Genomic DNA, 23,544 nt, shown 5'->3' on the forward strand with positions numbered 1-23,544 from the left:
TTATATGGCTGGATTAGCAAGGCTGTCTTCGGGCTCCGATATGCAGCCTGACTCCAGCTTGATGCTGGTTGGCTGTAGAGGTAGAGGGTGGCCATGATGCAGCTGAACAGCAGAGCGCTCCGTTACTGCTTTGTAGAAGTAAGTCAGATCAGTCTCTTCCCTGGCGCCATCCAGGTGGCCAGAGGCACGAGTCTCCATCTTCTTTATCAGATTGGTAACGTTCCCCTTGTCCATCTCAGCCTCCGCGGCCATGGCCTCCAGCTGCTCTGCCGCCTCGCTCACATCGAACCTCTCGATCTCGACGTTGACCCGGTGTAGCTCCTCGGGCGAGTGTCGGCGGGAGGCAGACGGAGAGAGAGGGCAGAAGCCTTGGAGGTGCACCTGTAGGCTGCAGCCGTGTAGATAAGCACAGGGGCAGCGAGGGCACCTGTGAGGTCGCTCTCCGGTGTGGAGGCGTTTGTGCAGCTTGAGGTGGACAAACTGCGTGAAGCGGGCGGGGCAGAGTTTGCACGTGTAAGGCCGCTCCCCCGAGTGCAACCGCTGGTGGGTCTTCAAGTTACTAGTGCTACTGAATCGCTTGTGGCACACCTGTATTAAAACACAACCAAGGAGAATGTGTTTTTGGATCTTGATATTGTAACGTCACGAAAATATGTGTCACATACCAAGTTTAAGGAAGATTTTCTCACATTTAAGCATCTTTATATCCTTGTTGGAATGCAAAAAACACTTAGTTGTGGTCTTATGGAGCGGTTATATGCCACCTAGACCATTTCTTTGCCAGGATCAGTTCCAAGGTAAACGGCAGAGAAGGCCAAGAAATAATTGTGTTCCAAGTTTAAAGTCTTTATGCTAAGCTAGGCGTACTGACTGCTGGCTCCAGCTACATATCAAAACTACAAGTGTTAAAAATATTTCCCAAAAATGATATTTGTATTGTTGTAGCCATATACTGTACCTTGCATTCATGAGGCTTTTCTCCTGTGTGCACCAGGTAGTGTTTCTGCAGGTGGGCCAGTTGGGTGAAGTTCTTATTGCAGGTCTGACACCTGAAGGGACGCTCCCCGCTGTGCACTCGCAGATGGACCTGAGGACACCATGTCAGAGATGAGCATTTACAGTCATTCACTCTTTCAAACTCAAGAGGACCATAGTGGTTAGTACATTTGGACATCTTTCTTCTCAAATGTGATGAAGAGGAACTAACCTTGAGGTTGGACAGCTGCCCAAAGATCTTTGCACAGACGTTGCACTCATACCGGATTTTTCCATTCTGCCTGGTGAGGGGGTACGACAGGGTCTTGAAGCCAATAATCTGCCCACCTTGTTTGGTTTTCCTGAGGTCCACTGCGTCCTCAGTATTGCTCTGAGTGGCAGAGGTAGGTTTGGAAGGGAGGCAGTCTGAAAAGGCGGCGGCCATGCCCACTGGTGGCGAGCATGCTCCAGGCGCAGCGGAAGGCAGCGCTCTGCGACTCTGCGCGGTGACCATGGACGAGGCACCACATGCAGCGGGTACAGTGAAGTCTGCGCATACATTGCTGGGAGGACAGTGTTTGAAATCCCTAAGGTCTTCTGAAGGATTCCTGAGGTAGCTTTTCCTTTTGGATACGAGGTCCTTATTGTCTTTGTGCTCACCTGTCGGCGAAGGAATGAGGTCTTGTTTGGTGTTGGATAGTGTGAGTGTTGAGTCTTTGTGTCCATTGGCCAGTGGATGGGGGAAGTGTGCGTAGCCATCAAAATTCAGTAAATGAGGTGAGAGTGTTAAGTGAGGTTTCAGTCTGTCAATGTAAAAAGGGTAAGAATGAGGTAGAATGCTATTAATGCCAAATGAGAAGGGTGGCAGTAGATAGGAAGGATGCCTCCGGGCTGGATGAATACGATCAGGCACAGAGGGCTCTAGGTAAGGTTTGTTTATAACAGGGCCTTGACTGTGCTGGAATGTGAAGTGCAAACTGGAGGCGGCGGGGCTCCTGAAAGCAGGCCTTTTGGCCGCTGGAGGACTACAGGATGGCAGAGGTGGTAGAGCTGTATATCTGTGGCCATGGATGGAGTCTGAGTGTGGCTGTGTCGGGTATACAACACGAGGACACAGGGGAAAAACTGCAGAAAGGTTGGTCTGAGACAAAGGACTGTCCAGACGTCTGGGGCAGGTCGTCAGAGATTTGGAAGACTCGTCCCTGAGGATTTCAGAGACGCTGTGTCCGCGTTTCCCTGTTGTCTTCTCTGGAGCTTGACTTTGATCTGTTGGCCAAATAAACACAGAAACAGGTGAAATAATTTTTTAGACACAACTGTACAATACAGTAGTAGTAACAGCATCATCATTCAGTTGAGTTACACGTACACACGCAAAAACAATGTAATCACACACATGAGTTCCTTGTTGAAATAACTGTGCATCTTCGCTTTCAGTCCAACCTGTTGGTTTATGCTTTGAAGATGAAAAGATAACCATGTGTGGTTTAATCAGGTGTGTGTGCCTGTCTGTGTACTGTCTCCCAGACTTGCCCTATGAAAGGGGACACCGCATTTGAAACAATAGGCTCCTGATCGGGATCCAGATAGCATGAATTTACTGGGGTACTGTGTGTTATTTGCATTAGAGTGCTGGCCAGTTTCCAACACAAGCAGGTCAGGAATACACAGGATTAGAAACTTCTTTTTATCTCGAAGTGACTGATGAACCGCGGTTTTACCCCCAGACATAAATAATCCTAAAAGATGCTTAAAGGAGTGGAAACTATTCTAGTCACAACACATCAACTGACCGCTATGAATAATATCTTTCCACTGAGTTATCCTGACTGGTCACATTTATTAAATCTGGGTCCAAATCTGCTTTTCATCTGAGCAAATCCTCCCCCCTAATACCCAGAAAGCCAAAAGGAGAGATTCTGCTTAAATGACCTTACTCAAGAACAGACAATGGGAACGAGCTGACAAACAGAGGAAGACAAAATAAAGAAGCATGCGTGTACATTTCACCTACATTTGGACACGATTAGCATCAACCCACACAAACACAGAGCAACCCTTATCTACTGTGTGCTCCCCTTGGTTACCCTTCCCCCCCACTCGAGAGAGAGGCCAGCTCTCAGCAAACAAACAGCCGACACTCAGAGAGATATCAATCTGTCAGTGGGTTGCCTTGTCAGGAAGTTTAAGTAGTCACTGGAGCGCTTCCTACCTCTCTTCCTCCTTAAGAGCCAAATAAATAAGGGGAGTCGTGCCAGAAGGCTGTCAGCACCTTGGGGCTGCCTCTTGTGTGTGAGTGTGCGCGTGAATTAGTGTTTAGGTGTGTGCATGCGGTCTCTCTGCTTAGCATGTGCACTCATTGTGTTTGTGAATGAAAGCCAAATGCTTGGTGTGTCAAAGAGCTGACAGCTGTGTTTCTATGTGGAGTTATAAAAAAAAAGGGAAACTGAAACATTGCCCAAAGCCCTGAAATTGGTCTCATCTTACTCAGGTACTATGGCTTCACCTGGAAACAAAACCTCTCTGCTTTCAGGACTCTACTCCTCCTCCTTTGTGCCCTGCTTTAACAAAAGGTCTGTGGGTGTGACTGAGCAACTCCTTAAACACCCACACAAAGTGTGTGTCAGTCGACAGGCCCTTTGATTGGGAGCCTTACTCCACGGTGACAGTAGGTACACAACAGATATGTCTCAAATTGTGGGCAGAAGAAGAATGGTTTCTGTTACCTCGAGGTCTCCAGAAACACCCAGTCCTTAAATGGACACCGCTACTTCTACTCTCACATACTTACCAATACTGTCCATAGCAAGTTGGCCAAGTGGAGGGTAGTTGCAGCGCTGGGCGAATTCGGGGCAGTACCAAACCAGAAGCTCCTGGCCCGGCTGAAGTGGTTTGATGGTGTAGAAGTAGATGTCCAAACCACTCTGGCACGCAACCAGGTTCTGCTCCTTCACAGTGCAGGCCGGGTTGACAAAACGCATCCAGTTGCTCCGCTCCTCGTTCAAACCATCCAGGATGTGGTGCAAACGCCCCTCCAAGAAGACCTAGAGTGTGAACCAGACACAAGATGGGACATAATTCAGTTTGACATTGTGACATGCTCTGTATCTGAAACCATGATGACACTGGTTTTCTGATGCCTTTATGGTAAACACTGTGTGTTCTTTCAGCTGAGATCGGTACGCATTGAGTTTTTAGCACACAAGTCATCTCCAGATACGAGAGCAGCATCAAATAAGAAATTTCACTCTATGACTGGATTGTAGTATTGAGTATACTCTACCACCCACCAATATTCTCACCTATCGGCTTTGTGGTGGAGTCATTGCTGCATCTGCTGACCTTTCAGAAAGCAGTTTAAATTAAGCTTCTTTAAACGGTTATCCCTTACTCTCTTTGGGCCTATAACACTGCTCTTTGTGTGTTCTGCTCTTTTTGAAGCTGTGCTGTTGCTTGAGTCATGGCTGCAATGTTACCATACAGTCTGTGTTATGGCTGCCGCAAGTTTTGGTCAGTACTGCACGTTTTCAAGGTTGCTGACTCTAAACTGTAGACATGCAAAGGGCGCTTGTGTGTGTAATGGAAGATGTCCTGATGCTGTTGGTTTGTAACACAACAGTTTCTCAGGCTCGAAGCCACTTCCTTGCTTAGTCAGTGTGAGAGTTTGTGATTCTGGAGAAGTGCGGACATGTGTATGGTGTGCTTACTGGCAGTGATACCACTGCCGAGAGAAGCGGGGAGCGAGGAGAACCGCTGCGTCACTGAAACCAAACAGCTGTGTGTGTGTGTGTGTGTGTGACCCCGCAGAGCACAGGCAAACACACACACATATACCGTGTGTGCACATTTAAACCCACTTGATGAAGCAGCATTTAAAGACACCCAAAGCACTGGCAAAACGAAGTCAAAACTTTCACAGGATGTCAGACATTGACCACAACTGCTAATTCGTGCCATGCCACAGCCACGGCGGCCTCTCCAGATGGAGATACAGGATGTGAACAGTTTTGAAACACACACAGATGAATTTCACATGCGACTACACAAATCCAGAGAGTCACATGCAGCCCACTTACCCTCCAGAAGTACTTCCTGTCGCAGTCTGTCCGCAACGTTTCATCGGTGTAGCTTTCACCCACCAGAGGGCCGAAACGCGTCCCCCTTGGAATCAGCTCCTTACTGGTCACCCTAAGAACCTGTTAAAGAAAGGCGGACGTGAAACCATCAAACGACAGAGTGGTTCACAAATTGGAGACCTGAGCAGGCAGCCGGACCCACTCGGAGTCAAATAATTAGAGGACTGAGATGCTTGGGAACACAGTCTACGTCTTATCTTATTTTCCATTACCTGCTTTTTTCTTGGCAATAAAAAAAAAGACCACGTAAATTCACTGGAAAATTGTCCCCCGAGAATCACTACCTTCTCGAAAAAAGGAAATAAGAATCGACTGGCTGTTTTTATTATATATTGGCTGTCATGGCAAATCTTTCACAGAGAAAGTGTGAATGTTGTGAGGCTTGGACAGAATGCTTTTGTTTCTTTCACATGCTGAATATTTCATAAGCCAATTGCCTGGGTTCTTGTTCCGCTACCTTCAGGTGTGAAACTCACCCCTCTGTCTCAAGCCTCCAGGGTGTGGAAGAGAGGATAAGGTGACACGGACACACCCCGACTAGTCAACTATACCTTAAGCCTTGCACCTTGTTCAAATCCCCCTAAGCAATGGTACTGTATTCTCTCTTTCATCTCTTGGCATGATGTATGTCCTTGGATCAGCCGTTGCTCTCCATGCTCCATAGAGTTTATCTCTGGTTTATCCTGCTAGTTTTCCCCCCTGCTTTAGTTGCCTTTGTCTGTTGGCTCCATTTGAGGTGCCCATTGTGTAGACACATTACTGTATCTTCTCCTGCTGTTTGGTGTCAACCAGACTTCAGACAGACCTCATTACAAGGTCAAAGTGGTGCTACAGGTATTTCGCTGCAGACGCCCAGGCTTCTTCCTCTGATCTTGCCTGACCACAATCTTTCATCTACACAGGCTTAACCCTTAATCTTGCATAAGGAAACCGAATGTTTCCTTTCATGAATACTCTACTTGGTTAGTCTTTTTTCATGCATTTACAACGCTACCTGCGATTTCTCAGCCCTTGGTCATCCAGTTAAACATAAATGTTCTCCACTTTAGATTGCTGCGACACACTTAATCCGGAACATTGTTTATGGCGTTATCCGTAAAGTGGGTCCCAGTAGTAGGTGCTCTGCTTTACGGGCTAATTGTGTGCTGGGACAAAGGGTTAGGAATCCGAGGTAGCTACTAATCATAGGGACCTCAGGCTGTGTGCTGAGGGGCTCGCCTTTCTCTCTAGGGCCTCGACGCTTACATAGCAGAGAGGAAAGGCCGAAATTAGACAACAACATGTCAAGTGCTTCCCGTCTAAGGATGGATGAGTGGATGGAAGGATGTTGGAGTGACGCAAAGAGTCCCTCAAATATACACAAAACATAAACAGCACACTGTGGTGAATGCTTACAGACCTCTATGATTTATTGGGATTTCAATCTTTTTGTACAGCATTTAAGAAAAATGTTTTAAAGGATGCCAGCAACTTCTTAAAACTTTTCTTCCCTAGACAATTTGAAAAATTAGCAAACAATAAAATATCTGCTTTTCTGCGTACCTCTGCAGAGTCGGGGCAGCGCTTCAGGGCCAGGTTTCTGGGTAAGGATCGCTCAGCTCGGGTCCTGCCGCCGCTGCTTTCAGAATCCTCCTCAAGAGGTTGGTCCTTCACGATATAGGTGCATTTCTCCTCAAAGTCGGCCTCTCTCCACAATGTCATGGTTACGTCCGCTGTGTGTGGCATAGCCGCTGTGATGATCGCTGAGCTTTGCGGTGAGCTCTCTGAGGTTAACATGGCTGTGGTGCACTGAGAGGAGGAGGCCTGTGGCAAATATGGGGAGATAAAGAAGAGAAACATGTTTGTCATTCCCCCATTTCAATTTATTTCTTTTTCTTTTTGCAGGAGGCAACTTTTTCCTTTTTATGTCAAAATGTCAGGGAAATAACATAGACAATACAAAAACAACAGCTGTTGTTTTTAAGTTTTGAATGGAGCTAAAATTAGACTCCGGACTGCAAGATGTGACACAGAGGAGGCAGCACCAAGTTGGGGACGTTGAGGAGGAGAATGTAACTTTCCCATCCTCCATTGCTACTACCGGACAAACAAACTTCAAAGTGTAACCTCCGTGTTGCTGCCCCATTGCCCCCACTGTCCCATACATCCTGTGACTCTCCAAAATCACAAGCCCTGGGCTATAAGGGAGGTTCCTGTGCACGTCAGTCCCCGGAGCAGCACCACTTTCACAAGGAAATCAGCACTCCTAGTGAATCGACCAGACTTCCTCTGAACTGACTGGGACTTGGCTCTAAGCCAGCTCCAAGCTCTCTTTCTCTTTCTGTCTGTCTCTCCCTTCTCGGGAAGAATGTAGTCAGGTACCTGGTCCCTGACAAAGGCTCAGTTCCCCTCCGACTGATGGGATGAAACGGTGAATTAGTGAAGTGTAAAAAAGAAAGAAGATAGAGGACTTTTGATTAGAAGACAATGCTCAGGAGATGTGTCCTCTCTGAACTTCCTTTTTCAGGCTCATCAGCTGGTCTTTGAGTTAGCAATAGATAAGGTCTGTGGTTGGTAATAGTAGGTAAGCACTCATGTGATATACTGTATGTACCCTCCTGAAGTGAGAACAAACTCAACTGAAAAAATGTAAAGCTCACTTAAAATCAGGCTTGAATGGCATGCACTTCCCAAATCCTGCACAATTACTTGTAAAAAGATCTTCTGTAAAGAGACTGTCATTCCACTTCTGATGTTTTTATTACTAAATGTTTTTAATGAATCAGAAGTTACCTTACATATGCTACAATAACAAAATATCTCAATTTTTTTCCATGGGAGAAAAAAAAACAAGACAAGGAATTCAAAATAAAAGTGCAACGAGATGAGATTTATGGACATCGTTTCACCCTCTTGTTCTCTGAAGTGTGTCACCACAGCTGACTCGGAATGACTGTCACAAGTGTGACAGCTCACTCTGAAACCACCGAACCGGGTGACACAGCATAAAATATTTTCTGAAAATCAAGACATGAGTCAAAGGCCCACAGCTGGGGATCTCACATTGACGCGTAACAGGTCTAGAAAGCACTGTTCACCTCACTTTGACATTACGTTTTCCACGGGACAGTGTCTCAATTTCCAAAAAATAAATGAATAGATAAGGCAATTGAGAAAAAATGTAATAAAAACATTAGTTGTTTGAAATATTACTCCATATTTATTATTAATTAAAATAATTAACTTAAGCTCTGGTACACATTTGTATCATTGAGATAAGAGAAGGATGATGCACACTTACTGTGAAGCCTTGAGAGGAGCCACACATAGGGCAGGCTGTCAGCGCCTTCCTCTGAAAGCGTGAGTGCCTGTGAGCAACCGGTGGCTGTTCTCTGTGTCTTGTCCTCTCTCTCTCGCTCACAGTCTATCAGCCAACCTCAGTATCCTGTGTACCTGTGTGGGACCGACTGTGCGACTGAACCCTCCAAGTGTGTGAGTGTGTGTTTGAGACAGCAAGAGAGAGAGATACACTCCCTTTTCCTCTTGTGCTCCCTCCCCCTCCTCCCCCCTGTGCCCCATGACTCCTCCTTGGAGAGTGTTTGTGTGTATGTGCGTGTAGTTAGGTGTGTGTGTGTGTGTGTGTGTGTGTGTATGTGTGTGTGTCACTCTCTTGCCCCGAGGCGTGAGGCTTTCTCCAGGGGGGGTTGCACTGGCTGTCACACAGCTATGTCCGGATCAGACAAATACATCTTCATTTTCTGACACCCACTCCATCTTTAGTGTGTACCTGTGTTGTGTTTTCGGAAGTTCGAGAGCACAGAGGAGATGAGGTCACATTGTTGCTTGTGTAGTGTAAAGCAAGAAAGGAGGATTTTTTTTTTCTTCTAAAAAGTCATTTCAGTTCTATTCAAATGAATTCTATTTAAGCTTTTGCTGTGGCATAGGTCATGGAGCTTACCATATTGTCCCACCATAAACCACACACACACACAAGATGACGACAGCAATTCTTGGTCTATCGTCCATGATAGTGTGTTTAAAAGAAAATTACATTTTGATAAACTGAAATGTAAATTGACTTTAATCCAGTGAAGTAAAGTGACACTTATTGAATATGAAGAAACTCAATATCCAACTCCTCGTCACTGCAGCAGCTGCAGACCGAAATATTTCCATGTCATGTATTAGTGTTGCCTGTTTGACTCACTTACAGTCATATGAAAAAGTTTGGGAACCCCTCTCAGCCGGCATTATAATTGACTCTGCTTTCACAAAAAAAAGATAAAAGTGGTATGTCTTTAATTTACCAGGAACAGCTAAGTACTGGGATGTTTTCCAAACAAAGATTTTTTGAAAAGCAGTATTTAGTTGTATGAAATAAAATAAAATGTGAAAAACTGGCTGTGCAAAAATATGGGTACCCTTGTGGTTTTGTTGATTTTAATGCCTGTAACAGCATGTAAAACTGATGACTTTAAACACAAAGTTGGTTGGATTATGTTGTTAAGCCTTGAACCTCATAGACATGTCTGTTTAATCATGAGAAAATGTATTTTAGGTGCCTAAATGCAAGTTGCACTTCTTTTTGACTATGCTGAAGTGAGACAGAATGGGATCATCAAAACTGCTCCCAAAAGATCTTAAAAACAAAGATTATTCATTATCATGGTTTAGGGGAAGGCTACAAGAAGCTTTCCCAAAGGTTTCAATTGTCAATTTCTACTGTAAGGAACGTTGTCAGGGAATGGAAGGACACAGGCACAGTTGCAGTTAAACCCAGGTCTAGCAGACCAAGAAAAGTACAAGAGCGGCATATGCGGCGGATTGTGAGAATGGTTGCACACAACCCAAAGATCACCTCCAAAGACCTGCAAGAACATCTGGCTGCAGATTGTGTATCTGTACATGGTTCAACAAATCAGTGCAATGTTGCCGGCTGAGAGGGGTTCCCAAACTTTTTCATATGACTGAATATGGGATACATGAGCTGAGCTTCAGAGGTTAGATACGTAAGACAGAATTGTGTGAAACTGATCACAATTCTTTATATTTCACGATTTTTCTCAGAGGAATTCTTAACTGTACGATCGTGGAACGTCAACAAAAAGAACATATAGATGGCAAAACATTTTTTTTAAATGAAGTCTGCAACAAACGATAATTTTTCAATCGATTATTAAGGAGATTTTTATTTATTTATTTGTATTGTTTAGTTGATGAAACATCACAATAACAGCACAAGGTGATGTCAGCACATGTCTTCAACAGCCCTACACCCAAAAGATGTCCCTCGTTTTGCCTATAAATGACATAAACAATTATCAAAATAGATGCTGATTTATCACACGTTACACATCACTGCTCTGGAAACACTGGTATAAGTGTCTTTTAATAGGGGGTTGCTAGACAACCTTGTATGTTGTTGTTGTTGTCGTCGCTGTTTGTATTGTTTTATGTTCTTTTGTATTATCTGGACTTAGAGTCTGTAATAAAAAAATTATCCATCTATCTTATCAATTTTATTCTATTTACTTGTTTTGCAGGTTGAAATCGACAATAATAAGAATATAGGGTACTTTCTATTAAACACACAAGTACAATATTGAGACAATGTGAGAGTGGGCGGCTTATACATTGTATTACTGCTTAGAGAATATGTAGAATATTGAAAGTTCAAATAAGTATGAATTTCTTATAAAATAAGACCTTCTGTCTCCTTCTGGTGGTCCTCTGCATTTTTCTTCCTTTTGTCTTCCTTCTAACTCTTTCAATACATTTTTACCACAGTATATGCTGAACATGTATCCCCATCTTTCAAAAACTCTTCCACATTACTATGCTCTGCTACTGAACAGTGCAGGAGGCTGTGACATAAAACTGTGCCAAAATAGAAATAAAATATTGGAATATGGCTAGTTTTTCTTCCCCCCAGTGTTTCCCTTTCAGGAGACTTGTGTCCAGATGTCCTTCTGTGCTGCTCGGCGGGGGAGAGATCCACAATGTGTGTTGATACTTGAGTCATGCTGTACGTTTTTATCTAGCCCGGCTTTCACCCCCGTCTGCTCTTGCCTTTCTTTTTTTTTCTTCTCCAAAGGCAACATTTGACTTGGCCTTCTGCCAGCCAGCTGAGCTTAAGAACTGTCGGAATTTTTTCAGACTCGCCAGCCACGCGCGTGCTTGACACGTGGCACATTATGAATATTGTCTTGTGAGCTCTTTTCCATTCAGAGATGCATATTTGCCATGCAGGTCCACCTTCTCCTCTTTGTGGGTAAGTTCCTCTTGCTTTGCCATGTGTCAAGTGGATTCTGGTCTTCATATACTCTCCTTGGTTTCTGCAGAGTGCCGGTCTTCTCTGCAGGCTTCCTGTCCAACTCATCACACCTGACCAAGCCACTAATTACGGCGGCTGACGTGAGCCACCATGTAATTTAAAATGCACTCCTCTCTTGCCGTTTCTCTCTCACTCTCTTTGCCTTTAGCCATGTCAGTCATCACCTTCTATTCAGCCCTCTTCCTCCTCCTCGTCCTCTGTTGTTCCTCTCTATTTGAACCTTTTCTTCAGTAATACACATGTTACTCATACGTACTCTGTGAGTAATACACTTAATTCACTTATTGACAACATGTTTTGGAACGTGGGCTCCACCCATATGTAACCACATATAAGCCAGTGCTTATATGTTGGAAGTTTGGCTTGGACTGTACGTGATATTTGACATGACATTCTTCGACTGGCAGGGTGATGAGCAGGCTTATGGAGGCATGCAAATGACCGCCCCAAAACAAGTGTGTAGGGAAGGGTTATTTACCTCTATGTGAGACAAGAAGAACAAGTTCACTGTCTGACAGTGGCAGACACATTAATATAATATATATTTTTTTTAAATTAGCATTGTAAGAAGTGACAAGAAAGAAATGTATGTTAGAGTAGACTTAACCTCAGTTTCTTGCTGTTATATCGGCTCGATCCTTTCCCCTCTTACCTTATACCTTACCGTATGTTTATGAAGCAGATTCCTTAAAGGGACGAAAAAACTGATGTTAAAATATTTTTTACTTGCCAAATTTGTGTCTTGACATTGGCTTTGTACGCAGTTGCGCCAGTGCTGCAATTATCTACCACAAAAGGATACTGGAAAAGGCTGAGTGAATTGAATTGAGCAACAATGCATTTTCTTTCTAATAATAAGTTACATGGTCTCGAGAAAAAGGGATTAAGGCCTATTATCTCAATTTGTTCTGGTGGTACCGATGCCGATGCGTAAAAAGAGTTTTGGTTTGACTTGTTTTGGTTTTGGGTTACCAGGCTCTGAGATGACTCAAGAGATACTTTTTATAGAGCTTTCTCTGTAACTCAAATTGAGCCGCAGACCTCACCATCAACAGTTTTCTGTGGACCAACTCTTTCCTTTCAAGAAAAAGCCCCTTACAAAACTGTGATACCCTGTGTCTTGTGGATTAACCCAGGGTAGTGGTCACAATAGTCTTTTATCAAACAAAACAGATGCAGTTGGTCTAGAATTTCTGAATCATCATTTTTCAAAGAAGTAAACGCTTTTATCAACATTTCACACACCTCCATTGCACTGCAGTATAGAGGCCGAAATCTCAGAAAGGAATATCTCAGTGTCTTGTGTTCTTTGTGTGAAGGGTGATGGATTGCTTTGACAATAACTTATATGCAAAGGGAACATTACAGTAAGAACAAGATACAGTTGGTCACCGGGATTTTTTTTCTTCAATAAACCAGAATTCAGAGAGCAGCTTGTGTTCGGGGAAGCTAAGGGTGCCTTTGGGGCCTCTGTAGACGGTGTATAGGTATCTTAAGCCCTGTAATTTCCATGCTTGAGCCTGTACGTGCCTAGGGACATTTCTCACAGTGGGACTAAAGGCAACAGCTCCGTACCCTCCCCCCCAGGGAAGAGGACAATGCTCTTTGGCAGAGATGGCCCGAGAAAGAGCCCGTTTTATAACCCATTACGGGTAAAATGTTTGACGCATCCTCCACCTTTTTCTAAAGTTTTACGGGCCGACTCTGGGAGAAATATTTCACATGCTGTCACAGCTGTCTTGTCGCCACAGGCCCCGTGTCCTCATCCTGTGTCACCCTCGCTTTTTTCCCTACCTATCAGCCTGTCAACCTTGCCAGCCTCCCTGTCCATTTCATTGTACCTTAAGTGATTTCCTATACCGTGCACCACCATGCACTCTATTCAGCTTGTGGTCGAGAAATCACTCATATGCACATGCAACCCCCCCCCACCTCCCCTCCCCTCCCAGCCTTTGACAGCTCCACTGAGGTCAGACGTACATGACGGCAGCAATATGAACTTAATGAAAGCAAAAATAAAAGCAAGTGTATAATTTGTCTTTCTACATCTTCATGTCCCTCCTGTTTTCCATTTCAGGTGCAAATGTGAGTAAATGTCAGCACATCACCGCACAGACACCACCCACCTAGTCCACCGACCGTCTCTCTCTCTCCTCCCCCCCCCCCCTCAACTGGTGGATGATCCCCTGTTGACAGGCCCAGGGTTATTATCATGGTTTCATGGCTGAGAGGAATGCTACTGCGCTTCACAACAGATGTCTTCTCAAATCCTGTCAAAAGCCACCCACAGAGGTGAGGAGAAAACACGATTAACCGCACTGCAGCTCACCCGCATGTAGATGTCTGTAACCTGTGAATGATAGAAAAAATGTCCAACAACGACAACACGGTCAGGGCGCATGCGTGCCTAGTACCTATACCTGCACACACACATGCATGCATGGACAGAGAGCATTTCCAGGGGAGGGCTAAGAAAAGATTTGATTTCCAAGAAAATATATGCATTCCAATGTCTGACCAAGGTGACGCTAATACAATGCCAGCAAATGTAATTGTGTCAAATCAGACATATGTTAAAAGTGCAGTCAGTGATTCAGGACAAGTGTGCTCTCCAAAATGACTTTTTATGGTAGATCGTATTGTAAGCTTCACATCAGTGTGAGGTGACCTACGTGGAGATGAGTCGTGCGTGCACAGATTTTTCAAAAGCAGCAGGAGAATAGATTGACTTAACATACAGCTCAGGGGCGGTTCCATGGTGTCAGTGTTAAAGAATCTGCAGTGTAATTGACACATGTTCCAGTCTGGAACATTTGTCATGTCATTTTTCTGTCTCTCCAATTATTTTACGAACTTTGATCCGGACATACAGGATGAGCAGCTGCTGACTAACCTGTGCTATAATAGTCAGTTGCTAAGGCGGTAAAGATGGACAAGAACGTCATTGGTTTTGAGTAATGATTGAACGATTATTTGTTTGTTATGTAAGCCAGTTCTGCTTTTTCCAGCACTTTTCACTGGATCTAACCTGGCCTTCCTCTGTGGGCGGAGTTGTTCTCTCATTAGTCATGGAGAAAACTAAATCTGTTGTTACTTGTGTCCTAATAATGTGACAGTGGCAGTCACAAGAAAGATTGTCATTGTCCCATGGCCCAGTCAAGCTTTCGGCAGACCTTCCACTGACTCCCGTATGAATTTTTTTTGACCCCTTCCCAATCAATGCTGTTAGCGGTTTTGGTCTGCTGTTTGACGTTTCATGTTCAGGGTCGGGCTCTGTTCAATTTAACACGTATTGTTGATTTAATTGTTTTAAATCCTGTTTGATTTTTCCCACATTTTTCATAATTGTTATATGAAATATGACAGTTGAATACTGTATAATATAAATAATATGGTACATGTATTTTGATTAACAATTTAGCATTTAGCATACACATAAAACACATTCATGTTTAAAAAAATATACAAGAGCATGCAATTGTTTGCTCATTGGAACCACCATCCTGACCTAAGAACTCAACCCACTGTGGTTGACCCCTGTGTGTTTCATCATATGGTACTAAGCAAAACATCCTTTCTTGGTATTTGGTCTCACATTAAGTGTTTCCCCTTTCCCACACTTGTTTTCAGTTCCGTCAGCCCTGTTTGTATCGGCCGATCTTAACGGGTTACCAACACTGATGTAAAACCTCTGGTATTCCTTTTTAACTGACCTTTAGTAGCAAATAGCTCAACCTCTCTCAAATACATGTGAGTTGCAGAATGATATGAATGACTGACCCAGTGAGTGGGGAGCTGCACAGCTTAGGGAGGGTCAGAGCATGGGGATTCACCTGAGGATCCACACATTGTTTTGTCTTCCTCTTGATTACTAAGGCAGACTGGAATAATGACCAGCAGCGAGACTTGTCATCCGGGAAGGATGCACACAAACTTGTACACACCACTCCCACTTACACACACACACCGTCTCTCTCTCTCTCTCTCTCTCTCTCTCTCTCTCTCTCTCTCTCTCTCTCTCTCTCTCTCTCTCTCTCTCTCTCTTAGCTTGTCTCTCTAAGATGTAAAAACCGATAGCATTAAGTTATGTTACAATAAATGGGGAAATAAGCTGTAGAGTGGATTTTAAGTTGTTGTGTTTGTGTATTCTGTATATTTGAAGTGTGTTGACCATTTGTATGTGTCTCTCAGGAGCAGCTAGCACACTGGGCTCAGTTGGCCTTGGGTAGCTTACTGTTCTCAGATTCCTGCCATATTTCTGGATGGCCGCTGAACAAACAGAGGTGAACCTGATCTATGCTGTCACACTCTGGCACGGGGTAGAGTTTCCCTGACTCTCTCTCTCTCTTTCTCTCTCGCTCGTGCACACACACACACACACACACACACACACACACACACACACACACACACACAACTTCCTCTCTGATGTCCCAAATTAAGACATACAGCAAGGCCAACCCCTGCGTGAGCTGATGCAATATGCTTGTGTATAATTCGTATACGTCCGAAAACATTCCTCACTGCTTGTCCGGTGTTAGTGACACCAATCTGCTCTCGTATTTTAAATAAACTATCAAACAATAAATCAAGTGAAACCTGTTCAGCAGAGCAGTATCGCCGCATCGATCGTGATGGTCGAAGAGGATACTAGAGTTTCTGATCATGGACTGATTGAAAGGTTCCCTGTTAGAGTACTTTAAATGCTTGAAGGAACAGTTCAGCATTTTTCCTAAATACTTTCTATTGGATTCTTGCCCAGTTAAATGAGAAGATTGATACCATCTCTATGACACCGCAGCCAGCAGACTGTTAGCTAAGTAAAAACTGGAAGCAGGCCAGGGGGGGGGGGGGGGGGGGGAACTACCCTGGCTCTCAAAGAAAAGGTGAGCAACTCCATCTACCAGCATCTCCAAAGCTCACAAACTAACACATTATATCTTGTTTTCTTTAATATGCAGGCTTATAGGCCTACACAAATGAAAATGTTTAGGGCTAGGCTACAACGTGTTGTTCAGTGTGCTTGTGTACTGAATAAAAAAATAAAAGCAAATAGTGAGCTTAGATGCTTTTTTTTGGAGACAGGCCAGCTCTTTGCCTCTGTGTCAAGTCTGTATGCTACACCAGCTACTGCCAGGCTACATTTTCATATAAGAACAGTGAATAAGGATATTCCACAAAAATCATTAAGTGTCTCTCGAAGATATAGTCTACACGTGTCACATTCCTGGACCGCGTGCCACTGACAGTCCTGTGCAATATATTACTGTAATTTCCTCATTGAGCAAGAGGACAAAAGGAAAACAATACGGCGGCGTGTTTAAAATGCTTTGAGTCGACTGCTCAGGAATGGTGTCCATCGTAAAAGAGCAACATTACAGCCACGAGTGACAACATCGGTGACATCAACCAGGTGCCACTGTGTCTGTCTGCACATCTCCACACTGCACGCACAGGGACACACTCTCTCTGTTCAAGGACCAGTCAGACAGCACTGCCCTCCACCTGTCTCCAGCCTTATACCTGTCCCAGTCATTACCATGGGTCCCAGATCCCCAACCGTAAGTGCACATGTCAACAGTGAAAATTACAGGGCCTGCACACTCACACACACATATTTGTTTTGCTTTCAAAATCCAGATATCCGTCTGCACGCAAGCCATGATACGCCGAACCGCCCCCCTCCCCTTTTGTTTTCATGACGAACCCAGAAAACAAAGCAGGTGAGGTTCAAAGGCGGAAAACAAGAGAAAAGGCTTTGAGCTGGAGGAGATGTGTGGAGATGATGGACACACATTGGTACTGTAATGACAAGGGGAAAGGCCTTTCACAGACCTGTTCCTATGGTCACCGCGGACCTCGCCTAGAGCTGATTACAAACCACTTGTACAAACTAAGAAGTCAAAGCAGCGTCATTAGATCTGGGCTTTGTTCTCCCACTTAGCTCACTCTCTTGCCTTGAACTAATGAGGACAAGATATAGTCTCTTCAGATGTCTGCGGGGAGAGTCTCAGACTTCTGGGGCCAGCCAGTTGAGATTGCAGCGTGGCGGGACAGAGTGCACTGACGAGTTTGACGAGAGATACAAATTGCCTTCTAGACTGAAAGATAAAGATCTATTTTCAGACGATGATGGCATCAACTTTTTGATGTTCACCGTAGTGTATGAATATGCCGTGGTGCATGCAATATACACCTGTCAATTGTGTTGTGTATGTCAAAAAGAAGGTCCTTTTATCATTGACTCTTTCACCGAGTCTGCCTTGGGTAACCTGAGTGCTCTCTTTCCCTTTTCAACATGATCCATATAAACACTGACAAACTTCCCTTGTCCTCGGGGTGAGTGACTTGGTCTTGTTGTTGGGCTCTTATCGTGTTGTTTCTGTTGAAAGTCCCGATGACTGTACGTCTGAATAGATACTGACAGGACCGCATTAGATGTGGCAGAAAATGAAGTCACCGCGCCATGGGCGACGTTGGACTTGTTTGCACACTTCTTCCACAAAAAAAAAAAAAAAACGAATAGCTGTTCTTTTGTCGACGATCCACACATGATGTTAGTCACTGTATTTTGCAGAAACCTGGGCATCATTTGAAACGGGCACAGACTCACACACATGAACTGACTTTACTTTAAGTGAGCAGACACAGTGTATAGTGGCCTGATGACAAACGCATTCAGCATTTCCTATAATTTTGTGCACCAATCACATCCGTCTTCCGTGCGCGCTGTAATTTCCCTTGACTTGATCCTCAATAACATCCTGTTGTCTGAGGGGGGTGGGGAGGGGGGGGGGGCAGGTTGAACTGACCCTCCACCACATCACACACAGGACAGGACAGAGCAGAGACTATTATCCTGGCCCCGGCTAATGACAGCCGAATGAGAAATACAGGCAGGAAGCAGTCCTCTGTGATCTCTGTATTTAAAAGCGGCCTTATTATTACGTGTGTATTGTTTTGTCGCGTCGGGATCCCCTTCGGACTACTATTATTAAGTTGAAGGACTGTGACTGTCTGTGACTGTGACAGTAGATTTTGAGCTGAGGTTATGTGAGCTTTGAAGGCAACATGGGAGATCCCATATAGCTGATGATGCCGTTTGGGATTTATACATATAAAGCGATTTCATTTGTTGCATATTATTGTGAGAAATTAACCTGCACTGAGCTGGCTAATATCCACATTATAAGCAACCCAGTCTCCATTTTGCTAGGAACCAATAGCAAAATATCCCCTTTTCACAGGTAAAATGTTTAGAAAAAGGGCAACAAACGGTGTAGCACATTGCATTAAGATTAGGCCCTACTAGATATACGGAAACACTCTAAACTAAAAAAGGGGAAATACAATCTATAGTAATTTAAGAAGCTTTTTGAGTCAGTTTTTAAACAGCTAAAGGCTTGCATGTCCATATGACAATGTTTAGCTAGTTTTGAGAGTGAGTGCATAACGTGTTCCATCGTAGCTCACTATGTCAGTAGGCCTAGGTTAAAATGTGCTAATTAGCACTAAATTCAGAGTTTTACAGGTATATGTTCGTGTTGGACAAAATTAACACTTTTGACCTGACAATGGTGCTAGGAAGTTAATCGAGCACTTAAGGTATATGAGTATATATCCTCAGGGACACGTACATTTCTGCACATTCATTTCTGGCAATACATCCAATGGTTGTTGGGATGATTGAAATGTCCAAACAAGGTTGTCATGTGATTAAGGTTCATCCTTTGAGGACCATGACAATGTTAAGACTTTCCATGCAGATGTGGCCCTCGTACACAATATGGAAACACAGGATGACATCATTTCATATCCTACTACCTAACATCAAATCAAAAGTAAATTTGAAGTGTAATAAGTTGTACTATTTATTTTTTGAAGTGCTATCATATGTTTTCATTTTACATTTGTAGGCTCTTAAAGACTTGATAAAGATGAAAGAACTAACAATCACAAGTAAGTAAAGGTGTTGAATTATTATTTTCCATCTCGGAATAGGCCCAGAATCATTTGCGTCTGACCAACGAGGAGAAGGTTTGAAGAAGTGTACGTGTTGCAAAAGTCAGATTGATGTCAGTCGAGGCTGATCCCTATCACCGTGTTCCCGCAAAATATGACCTCACGGGGAATGTGGACGGCTTACAAGGAAGGATTTCTCTGACGTACATACACGAGGCCATTGATTGACAACCATGAGGACGCGCCGTTTCATCTCGGCTAAACTGGTTCATTCAATCTCATGATGCCATCGCTTTGGCATGATCAACAGCTTTCGTTTTTCTTATCAATTCATCCAATGCAAAAAAATAAAAAATGAATTTAAAAACTCTAAAAACGCAGCAGAAGGGGCGCCCTTAGCTCAGTTGGTAGGGCGTCCCCCCCCCATGGGCCTCGGCCAGCAGCAGACCCGGGTTCGATTCCAGCCCGCGGTCGTTCTCTGCATGTCACTCCCCTCTCTGCCCCATTTCAACTCTGTCTCTACACTATCAATAAAGCATAAAAATGCCAAAATAAAAAATTAAAAAAACGCAGCAGACTCAGAGTGACGCCAGAGAGATTCATGGAGCAGTTGACCTTGTAGTAACCCTGCCCAGTGAAACACAACAGGTGGTCATCCTCCTTTGTCCGGGGCCGCGGCAGAGACAGGTGCTTCCGACTATGGCGGACGGATCACTGTTGACTAGGGACAATGGAGGAAAACGGGAACAAGAAAGCCTAATTCATGCATGGCCACTTCCGCCCCAAGCCCAGCTCCATGTCAAACACACAAATGCATAAAACCCCATTCACTCCCTGTGAGCATAAAAAAAAAGTCCATATTTCAATGCAAACACAAACATGCTCTGTCAGTGTTTTTCTCTCTCCCCGGTTTTGTGAGGGAAACAGAGGCGTCAGTAGGGGACAATAGTTCTGACTGTGACCCATATCTGAGCCCCTGACATAGGCAAACAGGAAGAGATCCCCCTTTGCATACAGGGGTATTCCTGACTCCAGCTTAAGGAAGGGAAGAAGAATGGAGTCCAGAGGAAGGGTGGAGGGGTGCAGAGAGACAATCCCTTTGGCCGACAACATCCACCACACGAACATTTTCCGATGCCAAGCAGAGCCTCAGGAGAGCTCAAAGTCTCTCATTGCGGGAGGTGAAAAAGAATGTAGCTTATGTTATAAAGCTGAAATGAATGTAGCAACGTGAGGTTAGCAATGACTCACCAAAAACTACATTTTCTTAGCAGAGAATAAACAGAAACACCTGCACTAAGCTCCTCGCATTCTCTACTTTCACTGTCCGGTCACGCGTGACAGGATTGCAGCGTGTTAAGAACCTTCTTGTCTTCTTTTCTGAAGTGTGTGTGCGTGTAATTGTGTGTGTGTGTGTGTGTGTGTGTGCATGCGTGTGTGTGTGTGAGTGTGTGTAAGCGTGACAGCTTAAAGTCAAATCTAAAAGTAACATCACTTTGGAATCTCCTCGAGGACATCTGACAGTATGATCAGCAGTGGTATTCAAACAATGCGTTTCCTTTTTGTCTGAATCACTGCCTTAGTAATTTAACGTGTCTCAAAGCTCTTATCCGCGCCTCTTTGGAATGACTTAGAGTGACAATGTGGCGTCACAGAGGAATAACAACACATTCAAACACGATGACCTCTGCTTTGTGTGTAACCACCATTCAATAATATGGAATGCATATGGCGTGTTGAATTGATAAATACATTTGAAATAAACCAAATAGACCCAACCTCCACAATATATATATATATATATATATATATTGGGAGAAATTCATCTTTTGAAATGAATCATTCACTTAATCGGTCAACTCATTTCCTTAGGTTACGCGCTACATCCGTATGCATTATCTCATGCTGTCAGTCATTGTATGAGAGTAGGTGCCACTGATAATGATGGTCAAATCAGGATTGATTGATCAAGTAAGAAAAGGAAGGAAGGGAGTGGAGGATGATGAGCATTGAAGAAGAGCAGTGAAGGGTTGACCCCTGTCCTCCTCTGTCACCGAGATAAGAGTGCTGATGGAGGTTCCTAGTGGCCTCAGTTAACCTTTAACTAAAAGTGCAGCCTCATTATTTGCAACCACACTCTTTTATCTGACTGACTGGACTTTTGGAAGGTTTTTTTTTATTCATTTACAGTTTTTGCCAATTGCACAGGCCGAATGAGACAAAGCACATGGAGATAATAAACTTCTAACTTATACGGCAAAATGAAGCTCTTGAAACAAAACCGAACAATCCCATCTCAAAACTGTTTTTAGCATCAAAACAATACACACATGCACCTTTTGAATTACTCTTTCCTAGCAGCAACAACACACAGATGTGTTGTATGCTAAACACAGCTGTCAGTACTTTGGATGGTTTTTGACTTTAAAAGTCTCCTACTGATTTTTTTTTTTTGTGTAAGATTGGTTCACTACAGTTCATCTAGACACATGAAAATAAAAATAAAAAAGCATCTGAAAAAAAAAGTGTATTTTGCAATGTCATGGTTTTGGCCAACAAAAAAACGAATAGGTAGGATCGCAGTTCAACAAGCAATTCAGTGTGTCACTACTATACTGTAAACAATTACGAGAAAATAAAAAAACAGTGTTGTAAGGAATGGGGCGGGTGGATTATGAATCCTTTGGATACCGCCTCCTGTTTGCGTCTGGCCACATCACCTCATCGACATCACACTCAATGTCATCCTTTGAGAACCAACGGTGAAAATATTCCTGATATCCAGTCTAAATGTCCTAATTATGGAGCTATTGTGTAGTTGGGCTGGACTCTCTGCCCAGGCTCCTATATTGTTAGGCCATGATCTATAACATGGTCCACTATAGCGTCCCTGTTGTATGTGTCTCCGTCTGTTACCTTCTTTGTTCTTGTCCTCCTGCCACTCTCTCTTGTCCTCTTCCCCTGACTCTTACTGTCTTACAAAGAAGCTGAGCTCACCTGAGGTATATTTGTAATGCTAATGCTCACACTGATTGGTATTCAATTAGCTTTATGTTTTCATGTGTGTGAGTCTGTGTGCTTTTCCAATTTTTGTTGTATTTTGAATTTTAAATAGACGTGTTTTCCCAATGATTGCAGGAGATTTCTTTTTTGAACAATGTGTCTTGTGTAAAAAACAGTGTGTAGTGTTTTGCAAGAAGTGTGTTGCAGAATTCCAAACACAATGCAAAGCCTATTTTGTGTTTGTGGGGTTGGTGCTTGTGTTTAGGGCATGGTCACAACAGTTAGAGGTTGTGATGCTTTGGGCATAGCAACAACTTTTAGTGTTTAAGCATTAGGCAAAAACTGTAATTGTTTTGCTTCTTTTCGAGATCATTAATAACTTATTCAATACTTCCTTTGCCCCTGTTGAGCGTGCACTGTTTTCGTTTCATAACGTCGACTATGGGGGGTGGGATGCAACATTTTTTCCATGTTTTTTCTGTTCTGAAAGCAGAATTAAATTAAATAAAAACTGCAAGAAGAAAAACCAAGTGTCATTCTGAGCTGTAGGCTAGTTACTTATTGTTAGGCTATATTCATATTTTAATTTATGAGGGTTAGTGGTGGAACCTACATTTCTGAACCTTTGTTCAAAGATAAAAAATAATATATAGCCTATGCTATGGCTTTTTCAGAGGGAGCCTAACTCTTACATTTGCTACAGCAGTTTCCCTGTGCTTTCTTGGCCATTAGTTTGGCTTGAATTAACTTAAGTACCATAAAGTGCACAACACTATGTAAACTGCAGCCACGCCATGATGTAAACTGTGGCTTAATTAGTCCACTTTGTTCCACTTACTTGCCTCGTGAGTCATTGCGCATCAGACGACCTACAGTATCCACATTAAAACGTTGAATTGTGTATCATTGAACTCACCTTAACTGTATTGCTCAGCTTGGTTAAGTGAAATGAGAGCTTTGAGTTTCAGCGCCTTATCTGCATGGTTTATAAGTTTAGCCAATTCACATAACCCTCATTATCATAGACTGTATTTTTTCATCCTATCTTCTATTGGTGCGGCTATGTTTTCTGCCAACAGAGGGCGCAATAGCATTTGTGGCACCGGCGGTGCCCTCGTCACAGCGCTTGTTGGCTGCGTGTAAACAGGGCATCTT

At 43.6% G+C, this 23,544-nt stretch overlaps 1 protein-coding gene across 1 annotated transcript; it reads right to left on the bottom strand.

Annotated features, from left to right (window-relative positions):
* On the bottom strand, positions 1-8,418 carry prdm1c (PR domain containing 1c, with ZNF domain; the record flags this gene model as incomplete). Its single annotated transcript, XM_080048420.1, has 7 exons — positions 1-588; positions 959-1,087; positions 1,208-2,241; positions 3,767-4,019; positions 5,052-5,171; positions 6,654-6,914; positions 8,392-8,418. The coding sequence occupies 7 exons, from the start codon at positions 8,416-8,418 to the stop codon at positions 1-3; spliced, it is 2,412 nt and encodes an 803-aa protein (XP_079904546.1).
* Positions 8,419-23,544: the final 15,126 nt, after the last annotated feature.

The sequence above is a fragment of the Ammodytes marinus genome, assembly GCF_949987685.1.
Source record: "Ammodytes marinus genome assembly, chromosome: 19".
Taxonomy (NCBI): Eukaryota; Metazoa; Chordata; class Actinopteri; order Uranoscopiformes; family Ammodytidae; genus Ammodytes; species Ammodytes marinus.